The 25408-nt window shown below is 48.4% G+C and overlaps 1 protein-coding gene across 5 annotated transcripts in view; it reads left to right on the top strand.

The window, feature by feature from the left end:
- The window catches only part of IL1RAP (interleukin 1 receptor accessory protein), a 61037-nt gene that overhangs the window by 26370 nt on the left and 9259 nt on the right, over positions 1–25408 (top strand). For 2 of the 5 annotated variants that reach the window (XM_077826473.1, XM_077826475.1), the window contains exons 3-10: positions 3940–4225; positions 4984–5176; positions 8424–8589; positions 9645–9716; positions 11973–12102; positions 15116–15264; positions 18948–19097; positions 19773–19916. In XM_077826473.1, the coding sequence (XP_077682599.1) occupies positions 3940–4225; positions 4984–5176; positions 8424–8589; positions 9645–9716; positions 11973–12102; positions 15116–15264; positions 18948–19097; positions 19773–19916 (1290 nt within the window). Of the gene's footprint in view, positions 1–909; positions 1001–3939; positions 4226–4983; positions 5177–8423; positions 8590–9644; positions 9717–11972; positions 12103–15115; positions 15265–17820; positions 18915–18947; positions 19098–19772; positions 19917–25408 lie in introns of those variants that run through there. The other 3 variants (XM_077826474.1, XM_077826476.1, XM_077826477.1) reach the window with 3 other exon arrangements.

Here is a 25408-nt window from a genome sequence, read left to right as displayed (position 1 = left end):
GGGAGCCTCCCACCCTGCAGGATCCTACAGCCTGGCCTCGAGCTCAAGCCCAGAAGTCTACACAGGTCCTTCAGACCACAGCGCGAATGCGGATTCCACCTAGCTTACCCCCGACGGGTCTAATTTGTGCAGGGAACGTTTCAGAGACAGGCAACTGCCTGTGCCAGGACGGTGAAAGCCCGAGCCCAAGGGAGCGTAAGCCCATGTGGCTCCACTGATTTCAGTGGAGCTCTGCCAGCTGAGGTTTGCACCCTGAGTTCTGGCAGGTTCTCGTGCACTGATCCCCGAAGCCCTCCTTGGTGTCATTGTTCTGCTCAGGATATGTGGCACTGTGTAGTATGGATGATTTAGTTGGTGTTGGTCCTGCTTTGAGCAGGGGGTTGGACTAGATGACCTCCTGAGGTCCCTTCCAACCCTGATATTCTAGGATTCTATCCCATCAGTATTGAGAATGAAATCCTTTGTGTTGTGGAAGGATATTCACGGGACTTGAAACGTCCAGGGAAGGACGAAATGCCCTTGTCACTGGTTGAGACCGACTTCGCCAACTGAAGTGTTATGCGCTTGCTGGCATCGGCAGCAAATATGTTTCTGAACTTCTAATGCAGCCTAGTGGATTGGGGAGTGGGAGAGGTGCAGCAGGGAGTTGCACACAAAACACTGCTGAATGCAAACACATCAAGATCAGTTTCCAGCACAGATTAAATCTCCCCACATCCTGGGCAAATGATACAACCAGCTCTCTCCAAGCCTGACAAACCCAGCTGGTTCTGAATCATTCTGCGACAGCACCGGGCTAGTCACTGCAGCAAAGGGCATTATCAGCATTGGGAATCATAGAATATCAGGGTTGGAAGGGACCTCAGGAGGTCATCTAGTCCCACCCCCTGCTCAAAGCAGGACCGAAAAGAGACACTGAACAGCTGAAGAGGAAGAAATGGCTTTCGTGTGCGTGAGAGATCACTTCACATGTCCTCCGAGACAAAACCCAACCTCTCAGGTACAAGGCACCCACTGTGGTAAATCTAAATGCAGATCAGCCTGTGGGTGATGGCCGCCTGGCTACATCCTTTCACAGCAGCCTGAGCCAGGTAGGAGGGGGTTGAGGGGAGCCCGTCTCATGCCCTGAAAGGTTTATATGTCCGATACAATGCTTGTTTCTGTCGTCCAAGTTGAGACTGACGGTCCTTGGCTTTCCTTCCTGCGCTCTTGGGGCGTTTATCGAGATTTATGGAGCCACGAGGGCTGGGGAGCAGTCAGCCTCTCTATGTTCACAAGTAAGGTAAAGCCAGACCCCTGCGTTGTGGTGTAGGGTGTAGCCGTCATTTATCAGCATGGCTGTCTGCTGCATTTCGAGTTAGTTCACTGAGGTTTGGAGCCGACCTTCTCCAAATTGGGATTCCTCAGCATGTCTTGACTCCTGAATGTGTGACAGCCTTCCTAACCTGTCAGGAAAATTTACTCAGCCCCACTAACACATCTCCGTGCCCCCCAGTTACCATAGTGACTGACAGTCACGGAAAACCACAATTCTCTTTTACGTGGCCATCCACCAAGACCAACCCCCCACCACACTGTGGGCAGTGCTGACTTGGGAGCTCTTCCAAAGTACAAAGGATTGTTCAGGATTGCGGAGTTCATTGGCCTTGAGCCCAGAACTTCAGTATTGCCATTTTTACGTAGGTTTCTTTTCCCCTCTGGCCCTGCCATGTGAAGAAATAAAGACAACTGACACTTACCCAGCCCAAGGGGACACAGTGAAGTCAGTGGCAGATGGAGCGCGGATGAGAATGAACCCCAGGGAGCCCTCATGTACGGTCCCCTGATCTAATCCCAAAACATCACTCCCTGGTCACAATCCCTTCCCTTAATGGGAAGCAGAGACTGGGATGAGGCTTTAGGCTTTCTTTGTGAAAATAAATGCCCCTAAAGCAAATAGCATAAAGCTTCATCATGCATATAGCAGTCAGTCACTGACCGAGCAGTCTGCTTTGTTAACAACTCTGAAGTCCTGACCTTGTATAAATCAAGTAGCCTGGACCTCATGGTTCTAAGTAGCTTATCAATGTATTGGTCACAGTTGGCCTTGTCCATGATGTATTTGTCCCATTCAGCTTTGACCATGATGCTGGTTAGCCAGTGTTTTGGACTTACAGAATGAGGTTTTCAGTAGCACTCAGCATTGGCCTGACTGTTTCCAGGGAAGTCCCATAGAAGTTTTACCACAGATTTCACGAGAAGCAGCGTTAGGCCAGTGCTGTGTGCTTCTGAAAACACCAGCCAGAGAGTTTAAAGGGAAATAATTTTAAAAAATCTAGTTTCACTTTTCACCCTTTATGCCGTTTGCTATCTGCACTCTGAAGAATGACATGACACCGCTCAGATTGGCTTCCTGTTGACAGTCCATTTTGCTAGGTTTCTCCTGCTGGTTTGGGTTTCTCACATTCCAAGGGAATACACATTCAGTTTTCATTGACATTTTTAGAATCCCAGGAAAAACATTTCTATTCAGATTGGGTCAGATTCTTCAATTCTTACATTTAAGTAGCACTTAGTTATGCAAGCTACTGTTGCTCAGTGCAAGGGTTGCGAAGTCTGTCCCATTAGGTTGTGTTAGCCCTGCTTTTCTCCTTGTTTTTAAATGTCAGTTTTGGGCCAAAATACTTTCCACTGCCCCTTTGAGAAGGAGGATGTGCCAGAAGAGCCTGATCCCTCGAAGGCAATGGGAGACAGCAGGATTGGCCCAAAGAAAATAGGTCTGACGACTCTGGTTTTCTGTCTAGCAATGCTCCTCTGATCTCTGCACATGTGAGAGGCTCTGTGGTAAATCCCCTCCCATGTGTATTGTCATGGTATCTGACTGCACTGCTGCATCTGACTTGGTTTTCTGTGTGACTCACTGTGGTTTTCTGGGTTAGCATGACTAGGAGGCTTTGCACGACCTGACACCTCCCACCAGACACAGCCCTGTTTTCCGTATGTGTGCAGGGCCTGCCCGCTGAGGCAGGATGTGTTGTCACACCGCTAGCCTCTCTCGGCTCGCAGAGGAGAATTAGGAAAGACGGTGGTTAGCCAGCACGACGGCTTTGGGGTTCACTTGCATTCCGTGTCCCTTTTATTAAGTAGCTTCCATGCTGAGGCAAACGAGGGAAAAGATGCCTGTTAAAGAACAATTAACCTTTCGCCTGTGCTTTGCCTTTATTTCTTTGTTATTGAGGAAGATGAATGTGGGTTTGCTCTGCAGCTTTCCTCCTCCCAGCCCAGCTTCTGCCTCTGGCAGACCCTGTAGTGAGCCCCCCTTGATCCTGCTTTATGACGTGTGTGGCCATGGGAATGCAGCTCGGGGCTCTGTTTCTTTTCCCATGCTGCTTCCTAGGTCTGGAGCACCCTCCCCAGAGAAGTATGATGTGCCTTCTCCCATGCCAGGTCCTCCCGCTGTTCCACCGGCAGCCTTGCCCCCCTGTTTCCTTGCCTACACTATAATAGAAACAGGTCGCTGTGTAGATGGCAGCCCAGTGCCACTGAATTCTGCAGCAACAGCCCTTAAGTCCTGTGGCAATGTTAACCGATTCTACCGCCGTGAAATACCCTACGTTCCCGGCCCCTGCCGCCCCACACAAATGCACACACAGCTGTGGCATAGAGTTCATCAGGGAGTCATTTTCAGGTAGGATTTCTCTCCATGCTGTCCGGGAAGCCTGGCTCTACCCACTGGCGTCCTGTGATGTTGCCCTGGCAGGGACGCATATCTTGGGGAATTGTAGGAAGAACAGCAAGAAGAAGCCAGGTTTCCAGGTGCCTAGTACTCTGAAGGCAGCATCCCCAGCTCTGTCTCCAATGACGCCGCTAGACACGTTGATTTCAGTGGGAGCAGGAGCGTGTGCAGCTCTTCTTTTCTGCCCACGTGAAAGCTAAGGTGTCTCTTCCTTCTGGCCCTAGAGCGCTGTGATGACTGGGGAGTGGACACCATGAAACAAATCCAGGTCTACGACGGGGAACCAGCTAGGATCAAATGCCCGCTCTTCGAGGCCTTCTTAAAATACAACTACAGTACAGCCCATTCGGCTGGCTTAACCCTGATCTGGTACTGGATTGGGCAGGACCGGGACCTGGAGGAGCCAATCAACTTCCGTCTCCCGGACAATCGGATCAGTAAGGAAAAAGACACCCTTTGGTTCCGGCCTGCCCTTCTCAACGACACTGGGAATTATACCTGCATGCTCAGGTAAGCAGCGCAGCAGAGCGGAGGGCGTCAGACTGTAGGGCACACAAATGCCTTTTATATAACAAGAAAATTGTGTTGCTCGCTTAATATCTTGTATCACATAAGAATTAATGGTGAAAATGTGACAGTTACAAGAATTCTCAGTGCCAAGCCCATTTATATTATAATAATGCTTCGCACCTTGCAGACGTTAATGCACATACCTCTCCGTGCTAACTGTGAGTGTCCACGGGGAGAATACTGGCAAAATCCACACGCCCCCTCCAGTAAGGAGCAATCTCTATATAGAAGTGGAGATGGCTTCAGAGGCAGGGTAATATGTCAACTGGATGCTAATTTGCCAAAGTTTCCTGACACCCCAAAAGAGTTCCAGGGAATTAAAAACAGCTCCAGGTGCAGGAGAAAATGAATGTAGCATCCCCAAAGCAACAAAGGGGAGATCTCAGTCTGTCTTCCTCTTTCACGTCTTAGCCCCCGTTGTTTTCATTACGTTGGCAAAGGGTGGTGCAGTACGTGAGTTGTCTTTGCATGGGGAAAACAGTCTTTAGGTTTTTCTAATGCACTGTGCGGCTGCTGTGTCTGTCTCAGTGTGTCTGTCTGGAGTTTTCCTACATGCAAATACGACAATAGAGGCTGGATCTATCTCATCAGAGCCGTCATTTCTGTGACCCAAACTGTGTCTTTTAATTTCATTTCATTCATAATGCCACATGAATAAACTAGACCAAGCTAATTGTGTTTCCCTCCTCTGTGCTTAGAAACACAACCTATTGCAGCAAGGTCGCGTTTCCCCTGGAGGTTGTTCAGAAAGACCAAACTTCTTGCGTCAGCCAATCAATAAAACCTACTGAAGAGCTGTTCTATTTGGAGCATACTAACGAGAAGATCATTTGTCCAGATATTGATGGCTTTTATCCTCCCAGCGTAACGCCAACTGTCAACTGGTACAGGGTAAGAAAGGGAGTAGTGGGGCTAAGAACCAGGAAGCCAAATTCTACCCCCAAACTCCCTGATGCAACTCCACTGAAGTTACTGGAGCTGCTGCCTCGATCTTGCTCCCTTTGAAATCAGCAGTGAAACGTCCCTTGCTGGCACTGACGCAGGAGTGGGGCCTAGATTAATCAGACTGGGACTTTTCAGCTTGGAAAAGAGACGACTAAGGGGGGATATGATTGAGGTCTATAAAAATCATGACTGGTGTGGAGAAAGTAAATAAGGAAGTGTTATTTACTCCTTCACATAACACAGGAACTAGGGGTCACCAAATGAAATTAATAGGCGGCAGGTTTAAAACAAACAAAAGGAAGTATTTCTTCACACAAAGCACAGTCAACCTGTGGAACTCCTTGCCAGAGGATGTTGTGAAGGCCAAGACTATAACACGGTTCAAGAAAGAACTAGATAAATTCATAGAGGATAGGTCCATCAATGGCTATTAGCCAGGGTGAGTAGGGATGGTGTCCCTAGCCTCTGTTTGCCAGAAGCTGGGAATGGGCAACAGGGGATGGATCACTTGCTGATTACCTGTTCTGTTCATTCCCTCTGGGGCACCTGGCATTGGCCACTGTTGGAAGACAGGACACTGGGCTAGATGGACCTTTGGTCTGACCCAGTCTGGCCGTTCTTATGTTCTAATAAGGAAGAGTTTAGTCTCAAGTTTAGTCTTCTGGAGAGGGCAGTAGACTGAGACTCAGGAAATCTTGGTTCAGTTCCTGGGCTGTTGAATGACCTTGGGCAGGTCACATGCCCGCTCTGGGCCTCAGTTTCCCCATCTATAAAATAGGACTAGCCATACTGACCTCTTTTGTAAAGCGCCTTGACATCGATGGCTGAATTATTACTATTAGGTGAAGAGGTTGGAAAGTGACGAGTGATTTTTGGGGGGCCCGACCGGAGGTACCACCTGAAAATTAGGCCCCTTTCTGGTGTCTGCAGTTGGGTGCTCCTCACTTTTGAAAATCTTGATGTCTCCTTTGAGGTTTTCGAGATTCTGCTTGCCCTGGCTAGCGACAGACATAGCAGTGTCCAGCTCTGTTCCTGGCAGGGCTAGGTGACACAGTGGTAAGAATGTTAGGGGCTGGGCTACACTTTCCTGCATGCTAAGCCAGTGGTGAGAAAATCCCCTTGGTAGGCTCAGTGGAGATGTAGCCACGCAGGGCTGGGAGGCTAAAATCGCTGATGTTTTGTACAGCAGTTTGAGATTCATAGATGGAAGGTGTCGCAGGTGTGCAGCTGTATCTGGTCTAACTAAAACCCTTCGTTCGGGCCAAGAGGAGTAGCTTCATATTGGTGGTTTAAATGACTAATTGGTATCATCCATCGATGTTCAAATATCGACAATCAATTAGCAGAATGAAACAAAGAGCGCCATTTAAATAATTTTCCAGACAGCAAGCCATAAAAGCCTCTTTGCCTAGTAAAAGTCATTAACAATGGTATATTACCTCTGTCTTCAGCTGTCACATTAAGATAAATCTGAGTTGGAAATGCACCATTCAGAAATAATCACTTGGAAAATGTACAAATCTTTGGCTTTTATGACAGTCAAGTTATCATCAGCCTATTTAGAGGATATAAACCTTTCTGAAAAGGAGCCTGTAACTTGGCACTTGGGACAGGTTTCCTGCTTTTTCTGACAGAGGAAGGCTTATTAAGGTTCCTGTACTGTGGATTTCTTTTGGTCAGTTGCTCATTTTGGGTCAAATCCTCAGCTGACATCAAGTAGCATAGTCCCACTGAGAGCAAAAGTGCTATGCCAGCTGAAGATGTCAGTTTGCAATTTGGTGTCAGTTTGTAAATAGAGTTAAGTTTACTTCTTGTCCTTTTTTTTTTACTTCCATGTCTTTCTTTCTTCTGGGACCCTCACCCATCGCTAAGAGCTCTTTCTCTTTATAGAACCTAATAAGTTAGAGATGGAATAAACCTACTGGGGTCATCTACTCTTATCGCCTTACCTTTTCAAGATTATTCCTTGCAGTACCTGCACTCACTTTCATAGAGAGAAAGAAGAGGAAAAACCCAACACACGAGGGGGAACGGTGGAGACAAAATTTTGTTGCAGTTTTGTTGATGCTCAGATACTCCAGTGATTAAAAGCATTGGAAGTGCAAAGATGGTTAAGGTTTTACTTGCCAGCGTTTCCTTGTAAATGTTTCCACAGCCCCATGGCTCTCGTTATGGGACTTTCCCCCTGATCTCCAGCCAGAGGTTTTCCTTTTTAATTTCATCCCATTATACCCCTTGGTACTGAGCTAAATAATTCTTCTCCTTTCTTGGTGTTTATACCCTCTAAATAACCTGTAGATAGTTAAGTCTCCCCTTTGTTCACTGCTTAGCTAAGCTGTGTGCATTTATGGGCTGATTTCCAGAGGTGCTGAGCACCTGCAGATCCAGCTGGCTTCAGTGGGTGCTCAGCACCTTTGAAAATCTGAAAATCACAGCCTAAAAGAGCCTAATGGCCCAAGGAGTTTAAGGGATGTTATGGCAGGAGACACCAGCAGGTGCTGTTAGTCTCACCTGTTAGCTTTCTTACAGTGTGAGCAGCGTACAGTCCGAAGACGCGCTGTATGGTTAGTTTTGTGATGTGGCGTCTTTGGGGGAGTGGTTATAAACAGTAAGGGAGTTTGTTGTCTGTCTTAATCTCTCTAATTCTTGAGGCAGAGTTGGTCTCTGGGAACTGGGCATTGGCTGATATTTCTGAAAGAGGGGATTTGCCTGCGGGCTGCATGTGGCATTCTCTGTTTCAGCACAGGTGCCTATAGTGTGAAAAAAGAAGTTAAAGAAAGGCAGGACCATCAGTGATCTCTCCATCAATGGGAAACTGACCTGAAGAGCCCCAACAACTCATACCGCTTGGAAGAGCGGCGAAGAGGAATTAGACATACAGTTCAATGGGAGCTGGGTGCCTGATTCCTTCCAGTTCCTTTCACTATCCCAGCCTTAATCTTTCCTGAACAGTAACTCGCTCCATCTGGGGAAACCGAGGCACGGGGTGGACAAATGTGCCCCTCACCTTATTGGACTCATGAGATTTTGATGCTATAGAACCTAGACCTTAGCCTGAACTGAAGCGAAATCCAAATACTGCCTCCTACGCTTATTCCAACCAGAGCAGAGCTTTAGATTTTTATAGAGGGATTGAAAACAAGTTTCTGAATTTTAGTTCCAAAAGCGTAAGTGTTTTGCTGTCTGCTTCTAGAACTGCGTGTTGGTGAAAGGCTTCCACGACCGATATCCCGAGGGCCCAACGCTCATCATTGGCATTGTCCGCAGTGTGTACAAAGGGAACTACACCTGCATTGTGAGCTACAAGGAGAACGGAAGGACCTACAACCTCACCAGAACCATAAGGATGAAGGTAGTAGGTAAGGAGGATAAAAAACCATACAGAATTGTAGCAGCAGAGATGAAAAGTTCTGGAGAAGGCTCTTGCGGGCTCGATCAGTGACTGACTATTGGTCCCACCTCTGGCTCCTTGGCATAAATGAATTAATTAATCTGCCACCGCCAGGTATTTCAGTTTGCTGGGGTCAGCCTCCCCTGGCATGTGAACGCCCAGGACACATCTCCGGCAGGGTGAGTCATGTGAGTGAGGATGAGATGATCTGGGCTGGCCTCTGCTAGCATTGCCCCTGTCACGGTTGTGTATTACAGGTTAAAGTCTGTCTGTGGTGATCTCAACTCACTATTAGAAATAGTGTCTCGTTTTTCCAGTGGCTGCTGTGTGTTTCCTGCCTTCTCTCAGGCTGTCTATTTTAAAACTGGCAGGCTCATCTGTTCAGACTATAGGATCTTCAGGGCAGAGGCTGTCTCTTCAGAGCTGCCTACAGTGTGCCTCAGTCTATGTGGCAGCAAACACTATGCAGAGTGTAAAAACCTGGTAAACATGAGAACATGCTTATGTCACGTGGTAACAGCTGCTCACTGAGGGCATGGTAGGAGGAGAGAATACTGTTGGCAGGAAAAACCAGTTTTTGTTGTTTTTTTTTTTTTTAAAGAGCAGTAATAGAAAAATCTGTGTCATAGGCTGAACTGTAGGTAAAGTCCAAAGGGCCTAGCTGGAGGTGTGATTCCTCGGGACTGCAGCTGGGCCCAGATCATCTATCCAGATAGCCCTATAGGTGGGGGTTTTCAAAATCTGGATTGGGCATCAAGTTGTGTGACTGGGACCACTTTCTACTTAGATCAACTTCTGCCCTTTGGGACATGCACGCAACTCTCAGCAACTGCAGCGGGAGATGGGTACGCACATCTGGGGGCGCAGGGGGTGAATGACCCTGGTGTGCAGTCACAGATGGTAGAGTATATGCAAGTGGCTAGTTACTGTAAGATAGTCTGAAATAATTCCAAATCCTAATGAAGACTGACTGTGTTTTCAACTGGGACCCCGGCGGGGGGGATTCTGTTTTCTGTTCTGCAGGGTCTCCAGCCAAGGCAATGCCACCGCAGTTTAGCTCTCCAAATGAGAAAATAATCTACGAACTCGAAGCAGGTAAATCACAGTGGTAGCTGCCCACGGGAAGCCTACATGCATTGATGGGGAAGATTATTTTAAGCCATGTAATTAACAAGCACAGAGGTTCATCTCGGTTGCCTGCTTTCCCACGGCTTTCCTTCGTGTCTTTACTTGAAGCATATGGGGCGCCGTGATTGCTTTGCAAGCAGCATGGGATTCTCTCTCTTTTCTGTAGCTTCCAAATTGCCGAAGCCCAATTATGGGACATGAGAACACAGCTTAAGAAGGCTCTTTGAGCATACAGACTTACTGAAATAATAAACATGGAAATCAGGCTCCAGCTGGTAGGAGCAGCTTCAGAAGCAGAGAAAGCACCGGAGAGAAGGGGGTAAAATGGGGCACAGCTGGGGTCGTGCCTTCCTCAGAAGCGGCCAAGGCAGGGATCTGCAGATATTCAGAGAACTTTCTGCAGGTTTGACTGGACTTTCTCTGCCCCGTGCTGATTGTCTGGTTGTGCTAATCCTCCCCTCACATAGTCTCCTTAGCTCATCTTCACTCCACACCTGCCCTCTCCCCCACCCCTTTCTTTCCATTTAGTCAGTCTCCTCCTAAAATCGTACCCACCCTCACATAGTTCACTCTGCTGGTGTGTTTTCCCGCTTCCCCGGCGCTGTGCGTGTCTGGTCTCTATAGATTGCTAGCTCTGCAGGGCAGGGACTGTCTGGTACTCTGGGTTTGCACAGCACCTAGCCCATTCTTCATTGGTCCTTAGGCACCAACAGCTTCTGAAAGCTGCAGTATTGCAAATAATAAACATGATTCATAATAATGAGGAAGATGTTGTCCTGAAGGACTGGATTTGGAGATCTGAGTTCAATCCCTGCTCTGCCACAGACATCCTGTGGGACCTTGGGCAAGTCATTTACTCTCTCTGTGCCCCAGTTCCCCATCTGTAAAATGGAGACAATAGCCCCATCTGGCCTCCCAGGGCTGCTGAGAACAAACCAATTATTGTGTGTGTGTGTGTGTGTGTGTCCATTGTGATGGAGTTCACTCACAGCTAGGGGTGCCTCCTCCTGGCCACTCTGGAGACCAGCACTGTCCAGGGCCCCCTTCTTCTGCTTGCTGCACATCCTACTTCTGCGCTCTCAGTCTCTGCGACCGGGTGCTCCTTCTCCGTGACTTGGCCCTCGGGCCAGGTCACTATGTGCGCTTCCCCTTTGTGGGATGTCAGTCTCTTCAAAAGAATGGGCTCAGGCCATCTTCCCCTTCACTGCCCAACTGGTGCCACTTCCCCAGTGGCAGGTAGGGGAACCCAAGCCCACCCTCTACTCCGGCTCCCGGCTCAGTGACCCTGCAGTGGGCAGCCCCAATCTGCTCCACCCTGGACCTTGCTGCCTTTTCCCTGAGCCCTTCCTTACCTTCTGGCTCTCCCCACTTCTCTGGGTTTGCCAGCCCCACAGCTCCCTGTTCCCAGGGGGTAACCGCAGGCTACTTGCCTCTGTAGCCCTCAAACACACCTCCCTTCCCCCTGGCAGTGACTGCAGGCTGCTTCCCTGCAGCCCCCTCTGTTATCAGCTTCCTGCCTTTATGAACCCAGCCCATTCCTCCTCAGGGCTTCCTCATCCAGTCAGGGGGTTACTTCAGCCTCCTGATTGCCCTCAGCTGTGGCTTGGCTGGTTGATTGGCCCCTTTCTTAGCCTACATTAACCCCTTCAGGGGCAGTGTGGGGTGAAGACCCCATCACAGGCACGTACAACGTGGTGGTAGGAATCACTTAAGTACCTGGTTAGGGAGAGATTTGTTTGTTTATTTACTGTTTATTTGTAAAACAAAAGTGAAATATTCCCACTGTTACAGTTATCAGACATTTGAAAATATATTTTGGCCACATTCCTGTTAGCTTTTGTGTCTTTTGCTAGTTTCTCTTCAGAATCTTTTTTTGGCCTGCCTGATTATACTTTTACACTTGACTTGCCAGAGTTCATGCTCCTTTCTATTTCCCTCAATAGGATTTGCCTTCCAGTTTTTAAAGGATATCTTTTGATCTCTAACTGCCTCTTTCACTCTGTTGTTTAGCCATGGTGGCATTTTTTTGGTCCTCTTACTGTATTTTTTATTTGCAGTGTACATTTAGTTTGAGCCTCTATTATGGTGTTTTGAAAAAGCTTCTATGCAGCTTGCAGACATTTCACTCTTGTGACTGTTCCTTTTCATTTCCATTTAAACTCGGGCTATAAGAGGCTCTGGAAAGCAGAAGCTGCTGCGTCCACCCTAATCCTCTTCTCCTAGGTGCCGACCTTGTTCTGCCCTGCGAAGTCTACTTCACCTTTCTGAAGGACTCCCAAACGGAGGTCTGGTGGACTGTTGATGGAAAAAATACAGACGATATCACAGACATGAAAATAAAAGTCTCCGAAAGGTAATGTTTCATAAGAAGGACGTTCATTGTATATCTCTTGCAGCCCTCTCCGCTAGCTGCACATGGGATCCCACAGAGAGGCCTGGGGTATTCAGCAGCACTGCCCCTGTTGGCAACACCTAGAGCTCCCAATAGGAAAAGACTGTTCAGGTTATTGGCAAGTCCCAAACGTTAGGAGCCAAGGGTCACTCGTTTCTTAGTGTTAGTCAGATCAAATCACTTCCGGGTGCAATGCAGCACTTGTGCGTAGTTATGATACTTAACCATGATCTGCTCATTGTTTGTCACCAAGTTTTCTTTTAAAAGAGACATCATTAAGATGCTCCATAAGCTAAAGAGGGCTCATCATTGGTAATAGCATCGCAAACTGGCTAGTGTGAGCCACTGCCCTCTAATGGAGCATAAGGGAACTGCATTGCTGTGTGTCATAGACTCTGTACTGTTAACAACAAAGGGAGGCTCTCTCTTTACGTGAGACAGTTGGTTTTGGAACAGGAGGATGTGAGGCCCTTCCCCACCATCCTCACAATGACCTGTTGAGAGCAATAGATTTGTTACAGTATCTTCCATTCCCTGTTATGTTTTTCATCCTGGAGGGTGCCAAAGTGCTTTATGACATATTTACAGAGATCATGTTGTAATGAACCGTGACTCGTGCATATGCACATGAACTGCAAGTGCAGATTGAACCACACCCGCCCCGCCAAGACATTAGCACCAAGTACACAAGTCATTACTCCTTGAAATGAAGAACTCCCATAGCTGTGAGATGGCAGCATCCTGGGACCAGCCACTAGAGGGAGACATGGTCACATTCTGTTATTACAGCTTCTCCCGCCACTGGAAAGAAGCCGCCGAGGTGTAGAATATAGCAAGTATGCACAACATTTTAGGACCGGAAGAGAGGAGCAACACCCACTGGAAACTGCCGGGGCACTGCGGATAGGTTGAAAGTAACGACCCAAACAGAACTTGCAAGGGCTCATAAAAAGTGCTACAAACTGTTTGGAAAACTCTGTTCTGCAGCACAGCACCCCTTAGCACAGCGGTTCTCAACTCTGGTCCACCGCTTGTGCAGGGAAAGCCCCTGGCGGGCCGGGCCGGTTTGTTTACCTGCCGCGTCCGCAGGTTTGGCCGACCGTGTCTCCCACTGGCTGCGGTTCGCCGCTCCAGGCCAATGGGGGTTTCAGAAAGCGGCGTGGGCCGAGGGACATGCTGGCCGCCCTTCAAGCGGTGGACCAGAGTTGAGAATCACTGCCCTAGCACCAGGCTAGGCCCTTCATTCCGTGCTGACTCAGAGGCCAGAATACCATCTTCAGAATCACCCAACAACACCCTGTAGCAGCTGGGATTTCCTTGGAGATGTCTCGTCATGATGTTTAGGTTTAGCATTGCTTGTGTGGGGTCAGGTTAGCATCTACCAGCGGTTTATAAAGAACTGGGTGACTGGTCGTGGGATTTTTGTGTTTGTTTTTTTCCAAACTGTTAGAGGAATTAAAAACCAACTATTAATTTGCCATGCTTTCAAATCCACCTTGGCTTTTGGTTCTAACATTTGGACAGTCATCATTTTGTTCATAAGAATATTAATAAATATGATGGGTAGCAGAATCAGTCCATAATTAGCTTGGGGATGAAGCAGAATGCGTTTGAAGATGAGCATTATTATCATTAGAATGCCATGTACATAAGAAGGCAGGCCATACTTACAGGATGGGAGACTATCCTGGGAAGCAGAGACTCTGAAAAAGATTTAGGGGTGGGGGTAATCAGCTGAACGTGAGTTCCCCGTGCGATGCTGTGGCCAAAAGAACTAATGTGATCCTGGGATGCAGGGGAGGGGGATATAAAGTAGTAGAGAGGTTATTTTACATCTATTTGTGGCACTAGTGTGCAACCGCTGCTGGAATAGTCTGTCCAGTTCTGGTGTCCACAGTTCAAGAAGGATGGTGATAAATTGCAGTGGGTTCAGAGAAGAGCCATGAGAATGATTAAAGGATTAGAAAACCAGCCTTACAGTGATAGACTCAAAGAGCTCCATCTATTGAGTTTAACAAAGAGAAGGTTAAGGGATGATTTGATCACAGTCTATAAGTACCTATATGGCAGACAAATATTTAACAATGGGCTCTTCAATCTAGCAGAAAAAGGTAGAACACGATCCAATGGCTAGAAGTTGAAGCTAGACAAATTCAGACTGGAAATAAGGCGTAATGTTTTAACAGCAAGAGTAATTAACCATTGGAACAGGATTATGGTGGATTCTCCATCAGTGACCATTTTTAAATCAAGATAGGGTGTTAGTCTAGAAAATCTGCTCTATAAATGATTTGGGGCAAGTTCTCTGGCCTGCACTATACAGGAGGTCAGACTCAGTGACCACAACTCTCCCTCCTAGCTTTGGAATTTGTGACTCTCTGACTAGGTGTTACAGTAGCACATAGAGGTTTCAACCAAGATTGGGGGTCCAGTGTGCTGGTTGTTGTACAGATACATATTAAAGGACAGACTTGTCTTAAAGAGTTCACAAACTAGACAGACAAAACAAAGTGGAGAAGAAAGGAAATCTTTTTATCCCCATTTTAGAGATGGGTAATTGAGGCACAGAGAGACTAAATGACTTGCCCAGGGTCCCACAGAAAGTTTGTGATGAAGGTGGGTACTAAACCCAGATCTCATGAGTCTTTGTCCAGTGCCTTATGGCAAACCCACCCTTCCCCTCTAAAATGCCCCAGGACACCAGTTGATCAATCATATTCCTCACACTGGCAATAAGCAAAAGTAATGCCAAGAAATTTAAACAAAACCAGTTCACAGAGGAACCAAAAGGTCAAACTGTTCTGCTGTAAAAGTTTTTGTGAAAAATGAAGCAATTCCTAAATATGGGTGTGATTTGCAAAAAAGGAAAGGCTGAATTCTGTGTGTGTGTGTGTGTGTGTGTGTGTATTAAAAAAAATCGCACACAGTGCAGCCAGTGTTAGCATGTGTAATCCTTTTAACTTTTCTGTTCCAGTGTCTCTACTACCGAACTTGGACACAAGGACATCACAAGGACTCTGACCATTTCCAAGGTCACACCCGAGGACTTGAAGCGCAACTACACCTGCCATGCCAGAAACACCAGAGGAGAGGTTCACCAGACGGCCATGGTGGGAATGAAAGGTAATGGAATTGCACAGCAGCGGCTTAACGGATGCAGCAAAGCAAAAATCATAGACGCATGGTCGAATGTGGAAGAAATTTCTTGGGGCAAGATGGGCCTTGGCTGAATGCGGTCATACAAGGGAATAGGGGGAGTAAATATTTCCTGCTCCCTCTGCTCCTGTGTAGCCTTCTTATTGCTACCCACATTGCACTTCCGGCTCTAGGGAAGAGAGTAGAGGCTGCATGCCTGATATTCCCTACTGCGCTCAAGTGGGTATGAAGAAAGATGGGGTGTGGAACCATGGTTCTATTCCCTCCAGGCAGCAAGTGGAGCAGGGCCAAAGAGACTAGTAAGTTGCACCCTGAAAGGAAGGAAAGGACGAACTCTCCCTCAAAGCAAGGGAGAATTCCGTCTGTCACGGTTCCCTGCTCCTGCTACTTCTGGGCTGGCGCCGCGACTTGTCACCCTTCTACAGGGCTGAGCCTAAAGGCTCAACCTAGCCCTCAGGGAGCAGGGGCTCATGGTGTTCTGCCCCAGGTGTTTTCGAGTTCAGGAGCCGGAACCAGGTTGTTACACTATGTCAGCTGTCAGACCCTTTCGGAGGCGCCATCCAGTTGTTCTTTAGACGTCTGTTATCTCCTTGGTGCATGGACACAGTTCCCATTTATCTCTGTACCGCGGGAGGAGAAGATACATCCTGCAGCAGCCAAATTTGATGGCTTTTCTATGTTCATTTCTGCTGACCAAGCTGGGTTGTGTGGGAAGCTGCAGCCTTTTTTGTACTCTGACCCTTCTTTTAAAGCTCAATATCCCAGACACTAAACTACATAAATCATTCTGCCCTAAATGATGGAAGGATATTTTCTTCCAACTCTGTGCCAAGCGGTACATGCAGTGGGTGCTGTCAGCACAGGATGGGGGAGCATTTGCTGAGGCATGGCAGTTCTGGACTGTGCACCAGAAAATCAAAAAAACCATGGGCTGATTAGACTTCCCGGTTGAACTATGCACTGACCTTCCCGTTGGACTCTAGCAATGGTCACTGTCCCAGGCCCTGCTCAGGGTCTTTTCCCCTGCTTTAAACGTACCACAGCTTTGCAAGAGGGTCAATGGAAACTCGTCATGGGATGAGCACACAAGTTCTTCTAACCAAAGCTATTCATCCCTGTTAAACACGGTATTTTTAGTGTGGGGTGACCCATGCCCTACGCATCAGTAGAACAGGCCCCTGAGTCTGGACTTCACTTAAAGAAACAACTTTAGCCAGTGTCATATAACTGCCCCTCACTAGGAAACCCTAATCTGAATATCCTCTCTAACCCTGGGGCCTCTTTGAAGACAAAAGACGTTGGCAGTCTCTCATTATGGGTTTCCTGGCAGAGTGTCCCTGAGGCAGATCACCACCTTACTGCTTCCCCGCCAGTGTGACCGGACAGACAGGAAATGCCTTTTGGAAGTTGCTGTGCTTGAAGCCCTTCAAGGTCACTTTCCTTTGAGATTCCCAGATGGAAACTAGACAGACCTCAGAACATGAAACACTCCTCACAGCGCTCTGGTTTTGGTCCCTGCCTTGGCTACTGTTGGAGGGTGATCTAGAGAGCCATTGCCAGGACTGTGGGCAAATTCTGGATAAAAAGTATAATTCAGAGAAAAAGCTGACTTTTTTTAGAGCTGTTTCTCTCTTAACCTGAGTGGTATTTTTCCTGTTTCACACACCCATCTCACAGCAGCCAAAACCCTTTCTTCAGGTATGTCCGCACCAGGTTTCCTTAGCTGGGCAGACATTTCTGTTACCTCACTAACCTCCAGTGGGTGACAGCACTGTACACAGAAGACCTGAGAGACTGCCCGGCTGCACATCAGGAAAGATTGCTGTTTCTAAGACGCTCCACCAGAGAGGAGTCTGCCCTGGTTTAACATATTTCAAATGCAAGATGCCAAAAAATAGCCTTTTCCTGACTTAAGTCGAACAACTCTGTGGCTCCTGCCCTGCCCTACTCTCTGTCAACATGAGGAGTCGTCCTCTGGATTTCAGAGATCTTCATTAGGAAGACACTTGGCTCCTCAAATGTTATACTCTGCTGCCGCCAGGGTTGCTGGGAGAGTAGACATGATGGACCCAAAGGAAGGCTTTCCTCACTAATGACCACTTTGCATCTGTTTTCACCCCTTTTTCTTTGTCTTGGGTGGACAATTCTACAATCTTTGTGTGTCCCTTCAGAAAGGAGCCCCAGACAGAGCATGCAATTAATCAAGGGCAGAGTTTGGTTAGAGCCATTTATCTGCCTACCTTAAGCTTTTCTCTAGCAGTCATCACTGTAGTGTCTATGCGCTTACTTCTTGTATATGGATAGGGAAATTGAGATGCATGGCATGCTGGCCCTTTGTTTAGAAAACAGCCCTCCAGGACCTCCCAGAATGCTGTTTCTTGGCTGACTGATGCTTGACTGTCTGCAACTATCTCTCTTTCCCTCCTGTCCACTTTGCCAGACCCCAGGATAGTTGACTGGAAGCTTCTCTTTCTGTAGACAAGTTACTTATGTCTTCTTTTTTCTTTCTGCTCCATTCCACAGCAGAATGCAAGAGCCAGCCTGGATCACTGCAGGCTAAAGTCAACTAGCTGCAGACCATCACATCATGCCACTCGCGGCTCAAGATGGCCAGGACCTAACCTCTCAGTACCATTTGCCTTATAAATGTTAGCAAGTGGGCTTGTATTTCTTTTATGTTGGCTATGAAAAAATTCCCTCCTCTCCCTGCCACTGGTTTATATTCATTTCTGGCTCCTGGTTTTATTCTTCTTGGGATTGTCTCTTTCACTGTTTCCTGTATCTCTTGTACTGTTCGCTACCCATGGAGACTTGCTGGATTCTTTCAGTTTCTGTTTTCTCTTTCTGGTGGTTTGGTTTGTTGGCTAATAAAGCTCAGTTACATCCACGAATTTTGTGATGCTTCCACTTACTGCTGATGGCTCTCTATTCAAACTGCCACTGCGCATGTCACTTAGTTCAGCTGTGCCCATTAAAAGGTCAGTATTTGCCTAGGGATTCCACACAGTTACCGCGTTAATTCGTATTCTAAGGATGAGGAAAAACAGGGGCATCTCAAATACTACTGTTAGCAAACGCTGGCTTCTTGAGAGAGTCTGTCTTGTTTAGGACAGGTCATCTTACCTCTTTGCAAACAGTTCAGTCTTTCCAGTGTTTTCTCAGAGCCTTCCTTCTGTCTTGTGACTAGAAACAGTTGGGGGTCAGGCGGCTTTCACAATCGTACCCTCTGAGGCCAGCGTGAGCCTTTGGGCCCAGCCCAGAGTGACAGCCGTCCTGCGGCAGAAAGGAATTGGGACTCGGAGATTCCTCCCTGGCCTTCTGTCTTGCTCCGGGAAGATGTGGGAAGTGATTTACTTCACCCATCTTCAGTGTCTGTATGGGCAGCAGAATTAGCCCTTCAGTCATTTCAGCTCCCCTTCAATTGCCTCCTTCATGTTGCAACCGCCCAACCCCCTAAAACTGCCCATGGCTCGCGCGCGCGTGTGTGTACTTATTTAGGCATTAGCCTTTGATGTCCTACAGGAACCTCCATTTACAGATGGGCTCACATTGTGTTATGCCCTTCGGCTGCCTGTGATCCAGCCATGTGCCCATTAAAATGGAAGCCCAGTGTATTCCATGAAAAAAGATCGATCTGTTTTTAACCCCAGTTCTAGCTCCAAGATACACTGTGGAATTGGCCTGTGGACTGGGAGCCACCGTCTTGCTGGTGGTGATCCTGATCGTCGTCTACCACGTTTATTGGCTCGAAATGGTTCTCTTCTACCGGGCTCACTTTGGAACGGATGAAGCCATTCTTGGTAAGGGTTCCATGGGGTTACAACACCTGCTTCTTGCTGCTAGTCACTTTGGTTCTGGAGATAACTTTTGTGGCAGGCCATTTCTACCCCCTCCAGAAGCAGGGTAACACTGACCCTAAATGTCCTTAACTGTTTTCACTTTTCTGGGTGAACTGAATGCTTGCGAGAGGAGCCAGAGGCAGGGTCTAGGAGGGTATCCTTGGAGTAGGTGCGGTGTGGCCATGATAATGTAAGCTCTCCACACATTGCTCCATTAAGATCCCTCATGGGACCATCTCGAGGGACAGGGCTATGTTGTCCGGTCTTTGGCCTCTCTGCTAAGGATGTGGAAAGAACGGTCTTCTGTCTCGAGCACAGAATCAGGCTTCTTATGTCACTCTGAGCTCATCCCCCAGGCACGCCACATCGCTGTTTCTTCCTATGGAAAACTGGGATGATAGTAGGTCCCTGGCTGGAATGGCAGGTTTGCTGCTGATCCTGTGAAGGTGTGCCAGGCGCTTTGAGTCCCACTGAGGCTAGAGAAGCGCAAAGCCTTGTCTGGCGAGATGGCTCATAGGTACAGGTCCGTGGCACCTGTAAGATTCGAGAGCCAGCGGGGGAGGTGGGGACTGAACAATGGGGGAAGGCATGGACCGTAGCCAGTAACAGAAGTGTCTCTCTGCTCCCGACTCTCAGATGGTAAGGAGTATGACATTTATGTGTCCTATGCCCGGAATGCCGAGGAGGAGGAGTTTGTGCTGCTGACCCTGCGTGGAGTCCTGGAGAACGAGTTTGGATACAAGCTGTGTATCTTCGACAGAGACAGCCTCCCCGGGGGAAGTAAGTATGTCACGGGGGATGCCCACCATTTATGCCCTTCCCCTTAATTATTGTGGAGGCCGTGGTGATGGAGAGGAGGGTGATAACGAACTGGCCTTTCAAAGCAACGTCCCCCACTCCATTAAACATCCCTCCGAGCAGATTCTGGTGTCTTGCTTCACGTGATGTTGCACTCAGCTGCAAACACTTCGAGCTAGTGTGTGGGGGGGTGCTGCCAGGGTCAAATGACAATGGGTATTTTTCAATGCTCTTTCCAGGAGGTGTGCTGTACAGTGCTCTAAAAGCACCACAAGGCAACCAGCCCCCATCCTTAATTAAAACTTATGAACTGGCCTAAGGAAGGGAGGATAAAGTTGTGGGTGTGGACTGAGGAATAGGGGAATTATTACACTAGCCCTGATCAGTAATCCATCCAGTGCATTACCATGTCACTGACAGTGGCTAGCACCCTCTGTGTCAGAGGAAGGTGCAATAAATCCTGTTGTAGCAGTGATGGGATTATCAGTCCCCAGGGAAAGTTTCCTACTAATCCCCATTAGTTAGAGATCAGCTCATACCCTGAAGCACGTCTATCCTTAGTAAATATCAGCATATTAATAACCCTGAATAGCAAATACTACATTTGTATTTATTGGGGGCCCACCCTTTAATGATGGACAGGGCCAAAGGGCTCCACACCCGGGAGTGGCCAAATCCAGGACACTCCTCGGATCAGTTGTACAAACCTGGGGTTGCCGAAGCAAAGATGCAAGAACAGCCTGTGCTCCAAATGCCCCATCTCTTGGGGAATCCCACATGGCTACAGGGCACAGAGGGTGCCAGAACCTCAGTCGGAGGCTAGATAAGGGCCACAGCCATTGAAGTCAACGGAAAGACAGCTCTTGACTTCAGAGGGCTTTGGGTGAGGACCCGATTATGTCAGAACATGTGCTGGTAAAAATCACTAGCTAGGTTGTTCCAAAGTAGAGGCCTGTGCACTCAGGTAACCCAAACCAGGAGTGATTCCCCAGTCTGAGCCAGCTGTAAGGGAGATCAGAATCAGTCCCTGGGTCCTTTTGCTCTCCTAGTCTCATGCAGAGTCCATTGACAAGGTGTTTGGGTGCCACTCCTTTGACATATAAGAAAGCAAAGATGAATCCCCAAGTGGGTGACGAGGTAAAGCCACTGGGTGGTTGGTCAATGCAAAGCCTGCATGAAGAGGCGAGCCGTACGCCGGCTTGTTTGTTTTTGCCAATGGTCAGGCTCAGGCAGATGCTGGGAAGGAGCAGCTCCTGCAGCCAGCCCTGGATAGTTCTGTTCAGCAGCTGTTCACTCTACATTGGTCCTGTCCACCTAGCTAAGGCCAGTGGTCAGCAGACTGAGACCTTGCATCCCATAGGGTGTGAATGCTAAGAGAAAGGGGAAAGACCGTGGCTCCTCCTTTCTTCCACCCACTGACAATCCCCGGTGGGAGGAGGCTCAGGAAAACCATTTTTATGTCACCAAACCATGGAGCCAAGTTTAGTAGGGGCCACAGAGCAGTTCTCACCATGTGTTTGCACGGGTGTCGCTTGACAGATAATCTGGCCCTTTACAAAAACTTACAGTTTTATAGCGGGCTCCAATCCTGACTGGGGGCTTTGGGCACTGACTCAAAGTGAAAATAGCAGGTTAGTTCAGCCCCTGCAAAGTGCCAGACAGCTGAGGGAGGGTTTGGTGAACACTGACAATTTAAAGTTTTTTGGTTTTTTCTAGGCTAAATCTTCAGGGTTTATTCTACTTCTTAACACAATGTTGAGGCGGCCGTGGGCTAAAAAGTGCAGTTCTGTGCTGAGAAGAAACTCTGTAAACTTGGCATCTCCTTCCGCAGCAGATCTGCTCCTGGTGCCTGTTAGCAGTCGGCTCAGCAAATTGATATTTTTATTGTTTTCTGCTCCAGTTCACCTTGCAGAGCTGATGTTGCTCTGGGAGAAAGAGGTTCTGTCCCTTCTTGTGCATCAGCAAGATTGATTCATTAAGTTCCAGTCACGTGTTGGCACCGGTGTCACTGGAAGGCATAATTCAGCCTCCTGTGTCTTTATTGCTGGTGGTGATGTACAAGAAGGAAAGAATCCAGCTTGGCTCTCAGATCCCAGGTAGGGTTTGCAGGGCTGGCAGTTACACAAAAAAATTATTTGCGGACAGGTAAGTTGAAGTCCTTGAGAGGCGATAAACATGGAACCCACAAGGTCATTTTTGCAGTAAGCTCCAGGTAGAGCAGTTCATTAAGGGTGAGATGTGGCTATGTGGCACAAAGCCAGAACCAAGGTCCCGTGGCCCCAGTTTAGGAACAATGATGGCAGGAACAGGGTAGGCCCACATTGTAGGAACATGAATGGGAGGCTCCTCACTTGATGAGGAGGGAAAGACAGTAACAGAAAATGAAAGTACTCCACTTAGGAAGGAATAATCAACTGCATAAATACAAAATGGGAAACAACTGCCTAGGAAGGAGTATTGCAGAAAAGGATCTGGGAGTTATAGAGGATCACTGACTAAATATGAGTTAACAATGTAACACTGTTGCCAAAAAGGTGAACATCATTCTGGGATGTATTAGCAGGAGTGTTGCAAACAAAACACGAGAAGTAATTCTTCTGCTCTATTCGGCGCTGATAAGACTTCAGCTGGAGTACTGCATCCAGTTCTGGGCACCATACTTCAGGAAAGATGTGGACAAATTGGAGAAAGTCCAGAGGACAGCAACAAAGATGACTAAAGCTCTAGAAAACATGACCTGTGAGGGAAGACTGAAAAATTGGGATTGTTTAGCCTGGAGAAGAGACAACTGAGGGGGGACATGATAACAGACTTCAAATACATAAAAGATTGTTAAAAAGAGGAGGGTGATAAATTGTTCTCCTTACCCTCCAAGGATAGGACAAGAAGCAATGGGCTTAAATTGCAGCAAGGGAGGTTTAGGTTAGAAATTAGGAAAAAATATCCTAACTGTCAGGATAGTTAAGCACTGGAACAAATTACCTGGGGAGGTTGTGGAATCTCTGTCATTGGGGGGTCCTTAAGATTAGACAAACACCTGTCATGATGGTCTAGATAATACTTAGTCCTGCCTCAGTGCAGAGAGCGGGACTAGATCAGTGGTTCTCAAAGCCGGTCCGCCGCTTGTTCAGGAAAAGCCCCTGGCGCACCAGGCCGGTTTGTTTACCTGCCGCGTTTGCAGGTGCGGCCGATCGTGGTTCCCACTGCCCGCGGTTCACTGCTCCAGGCCAATGGAGGATGCGGGAAGGGCGGCCAGCATGTCCCTCGGCCCCTGCCACTTCCCACAGCCCCCATTGGCCTGGAGCGGGGAACCGCAGCCAGTGGGAGCCGCTATCGGCCGAACCTGCGGACGTGGCAGGTAAACAAACCAGCCCAGCCTGCCAGGGGCTTTCCCTGAACAAGCAGCGGACCGGCTTTGAGAACCACTGGACTAGATGACCTATTGAGGTCCTTTCCAGGCCTACATTACTGTAATGAAGCCAAGCACACATGGGGCAGAATGTTTCCAGAGCAGATTGGCCGGTTGCTTTAGGAAATGCTTAACTGTTTCCTTTCCTTCTGGTGTCAGTCCCAGATGCCCATTAACAGACTACTCTCTTCCCTGCCTCGTTATGGTTCACGTCTCAGCTCATTATGTTCCACAGCTATTTTATATCAGCAGGAAGGACAGCTCTGCATCTGACCTACAGCTCCACTGTTCTGTTCGTGCCTTGCTCTCAAACGGTGCGGGCTGCTGTATTCTCTCATAACCCAGCAAATGCACATTCTCCTTGGGAACTAACTATAAATCGTCCTCTGCCTTTCACTCTGGTGTTCTCACCCCCTTTCTCTCCATGTGCGATATCACCCACTCTGCCTCCTCGGGGACTGGTCCAGTTCAAAAGAACAGAGCATCTTTCATCTCAAAGGGTCCCAAAGCGCTTTCCAAACAGCAGGCCCAGGGATTGCTTCATCCGCCTCGGGTGCAGAACCCAGGGGTTGTTTAGCAGCACCACTGTGCGGCAGTTCAGCGCAGGACATGAGGAATATCTTATCCGTATGAATCGCCTGCAATGAAAAGTGCCATGGGAATTTCAATGACTGCTGGTGGCGAGTGTGTGAAGGTGGCATTTCCAGCAGCATGGTGCCCTCATGCCGCACCAGTACAGCGTGACTCAGTGGGACAGTCATCTCTAGAGCTGGCCAAAAGTTATTCACAAATTTCAGTACATGATTCAAATTACTTGGTGAATGTTTTTTACTGTTATTCAGCCAGCTCTAACCAGCATCTGCTGACTGGCCAGCACCACTCCCTGCAGCCCCTAGCCAATCCATGGCACTCTTCCAGCGAAGAGTTGATACAGCCTTTCTCTCTCGCCTTGTAAGGTCTGGCAGGATCATATCTGAAGGTGGCAGGTCTGCAGGCAGACAGCGGTATCCTGCCTTCAGGGCAAGCCTGATCCTCTTCCTAAATTCTCTAGAGAGAGAGAGGGAGAAGCAGCAGGGACCTGTTTAAAAAAATCAAGAGCTAAAAGAAATAAATCAGCTAAGTCCAGCACGATAGCTCAGCCGTGCACTGTGCTAGGAACTCCTGGTGGGGCAGAGCTGTCAGTCGAGCTGAGCCGTAATGTGGGTAATTGCAGAGTAGTCGTCTCTTTGTGTCTGATCTGCTGGGCTCTTCACTGTGTGTCCTTGCACAAAAAGAAAAGCTCCTTGTTTAAATCCCCCGTGTGGCATGGTGACGTCTGCCACTGCGCATCTGGCGACACCCATCACCAGGCGACTGGCCACTCCTCTGCCTTGTCTGAAGAAGTGAATCCAGTGCATGGGTCAAACAAGCGTGGCCCCAAGCTGCCTGTGGCTGCTTCCAGCACCAGCCTCTGCGATGTGGCTCCAACCACCTGTGCCGTGCTCCAGAAGCAAAGACCCTGAGCGTGCCACGGGGACGTGTGGAACAAGGAGTGCAGAAAAGGGCTTCCCTCACCCTCATGCTCCCTTGCAAAAGTGTTTTTAAAATGCATCGGCCACCTCCTATGCCAAAACAAGAGAATGTGCCCCAGAAGTTAGTGACGCTCAGTGTGTGAGTACTAGTCCCCACCACACATCCGCCTCTGGCGTGGACAGTGGAGTGGCTGGTATCAGCGCAGCCCGTCTCTTGGGGTGACCAGGGGAGCCAGATTTGCTAAACACGGCTTCCTAGAATGAGAATCCGCTAACTCCTGACAGGCCCCAGCGAATTCCTAAAGAAAGTAGGTCACGGAAATCCGACTGCCAACCTGTGCCTTCAAGTTTACCTCTCTTTCTCTTGCTCTGCACTCTCATGTCTCTGCTTCTCTCCTGCCTGCCCGCCCATGTCGCTTTGCTGCTTCTCCCTTCCACCCTGACCTAGGGACCCTTCGCCACAAGCCCAACCAGGGGTGCTTCCATACCCATCTGTGTGACGCAGGCTCACAGCAATGGTCAGCAGTTGCCACCTTCTGGTTAGGTCCCCCAAG

This window comes from Eretmochelys imbricata, chromosome 9 (assembly GCF_965152235.1).
Source record: "Eretmochelys imbricata isolate rEreImb1 chromosome 9, rEreImb1.hap1, whole genome shotgun sequence".
In the NCBI taxonomy this organism is placed as follows: domain Eukaryota; kingdom Metazoa; phylum Chordata; order Testudines; family Cheloniidae; genus Eretmochelys; species Eretmochelys imbricata.
Note: the sequence above shows the minus strand (reverse complement) of the source record. Positions and strands in the feature narration are given on the sequence as shown.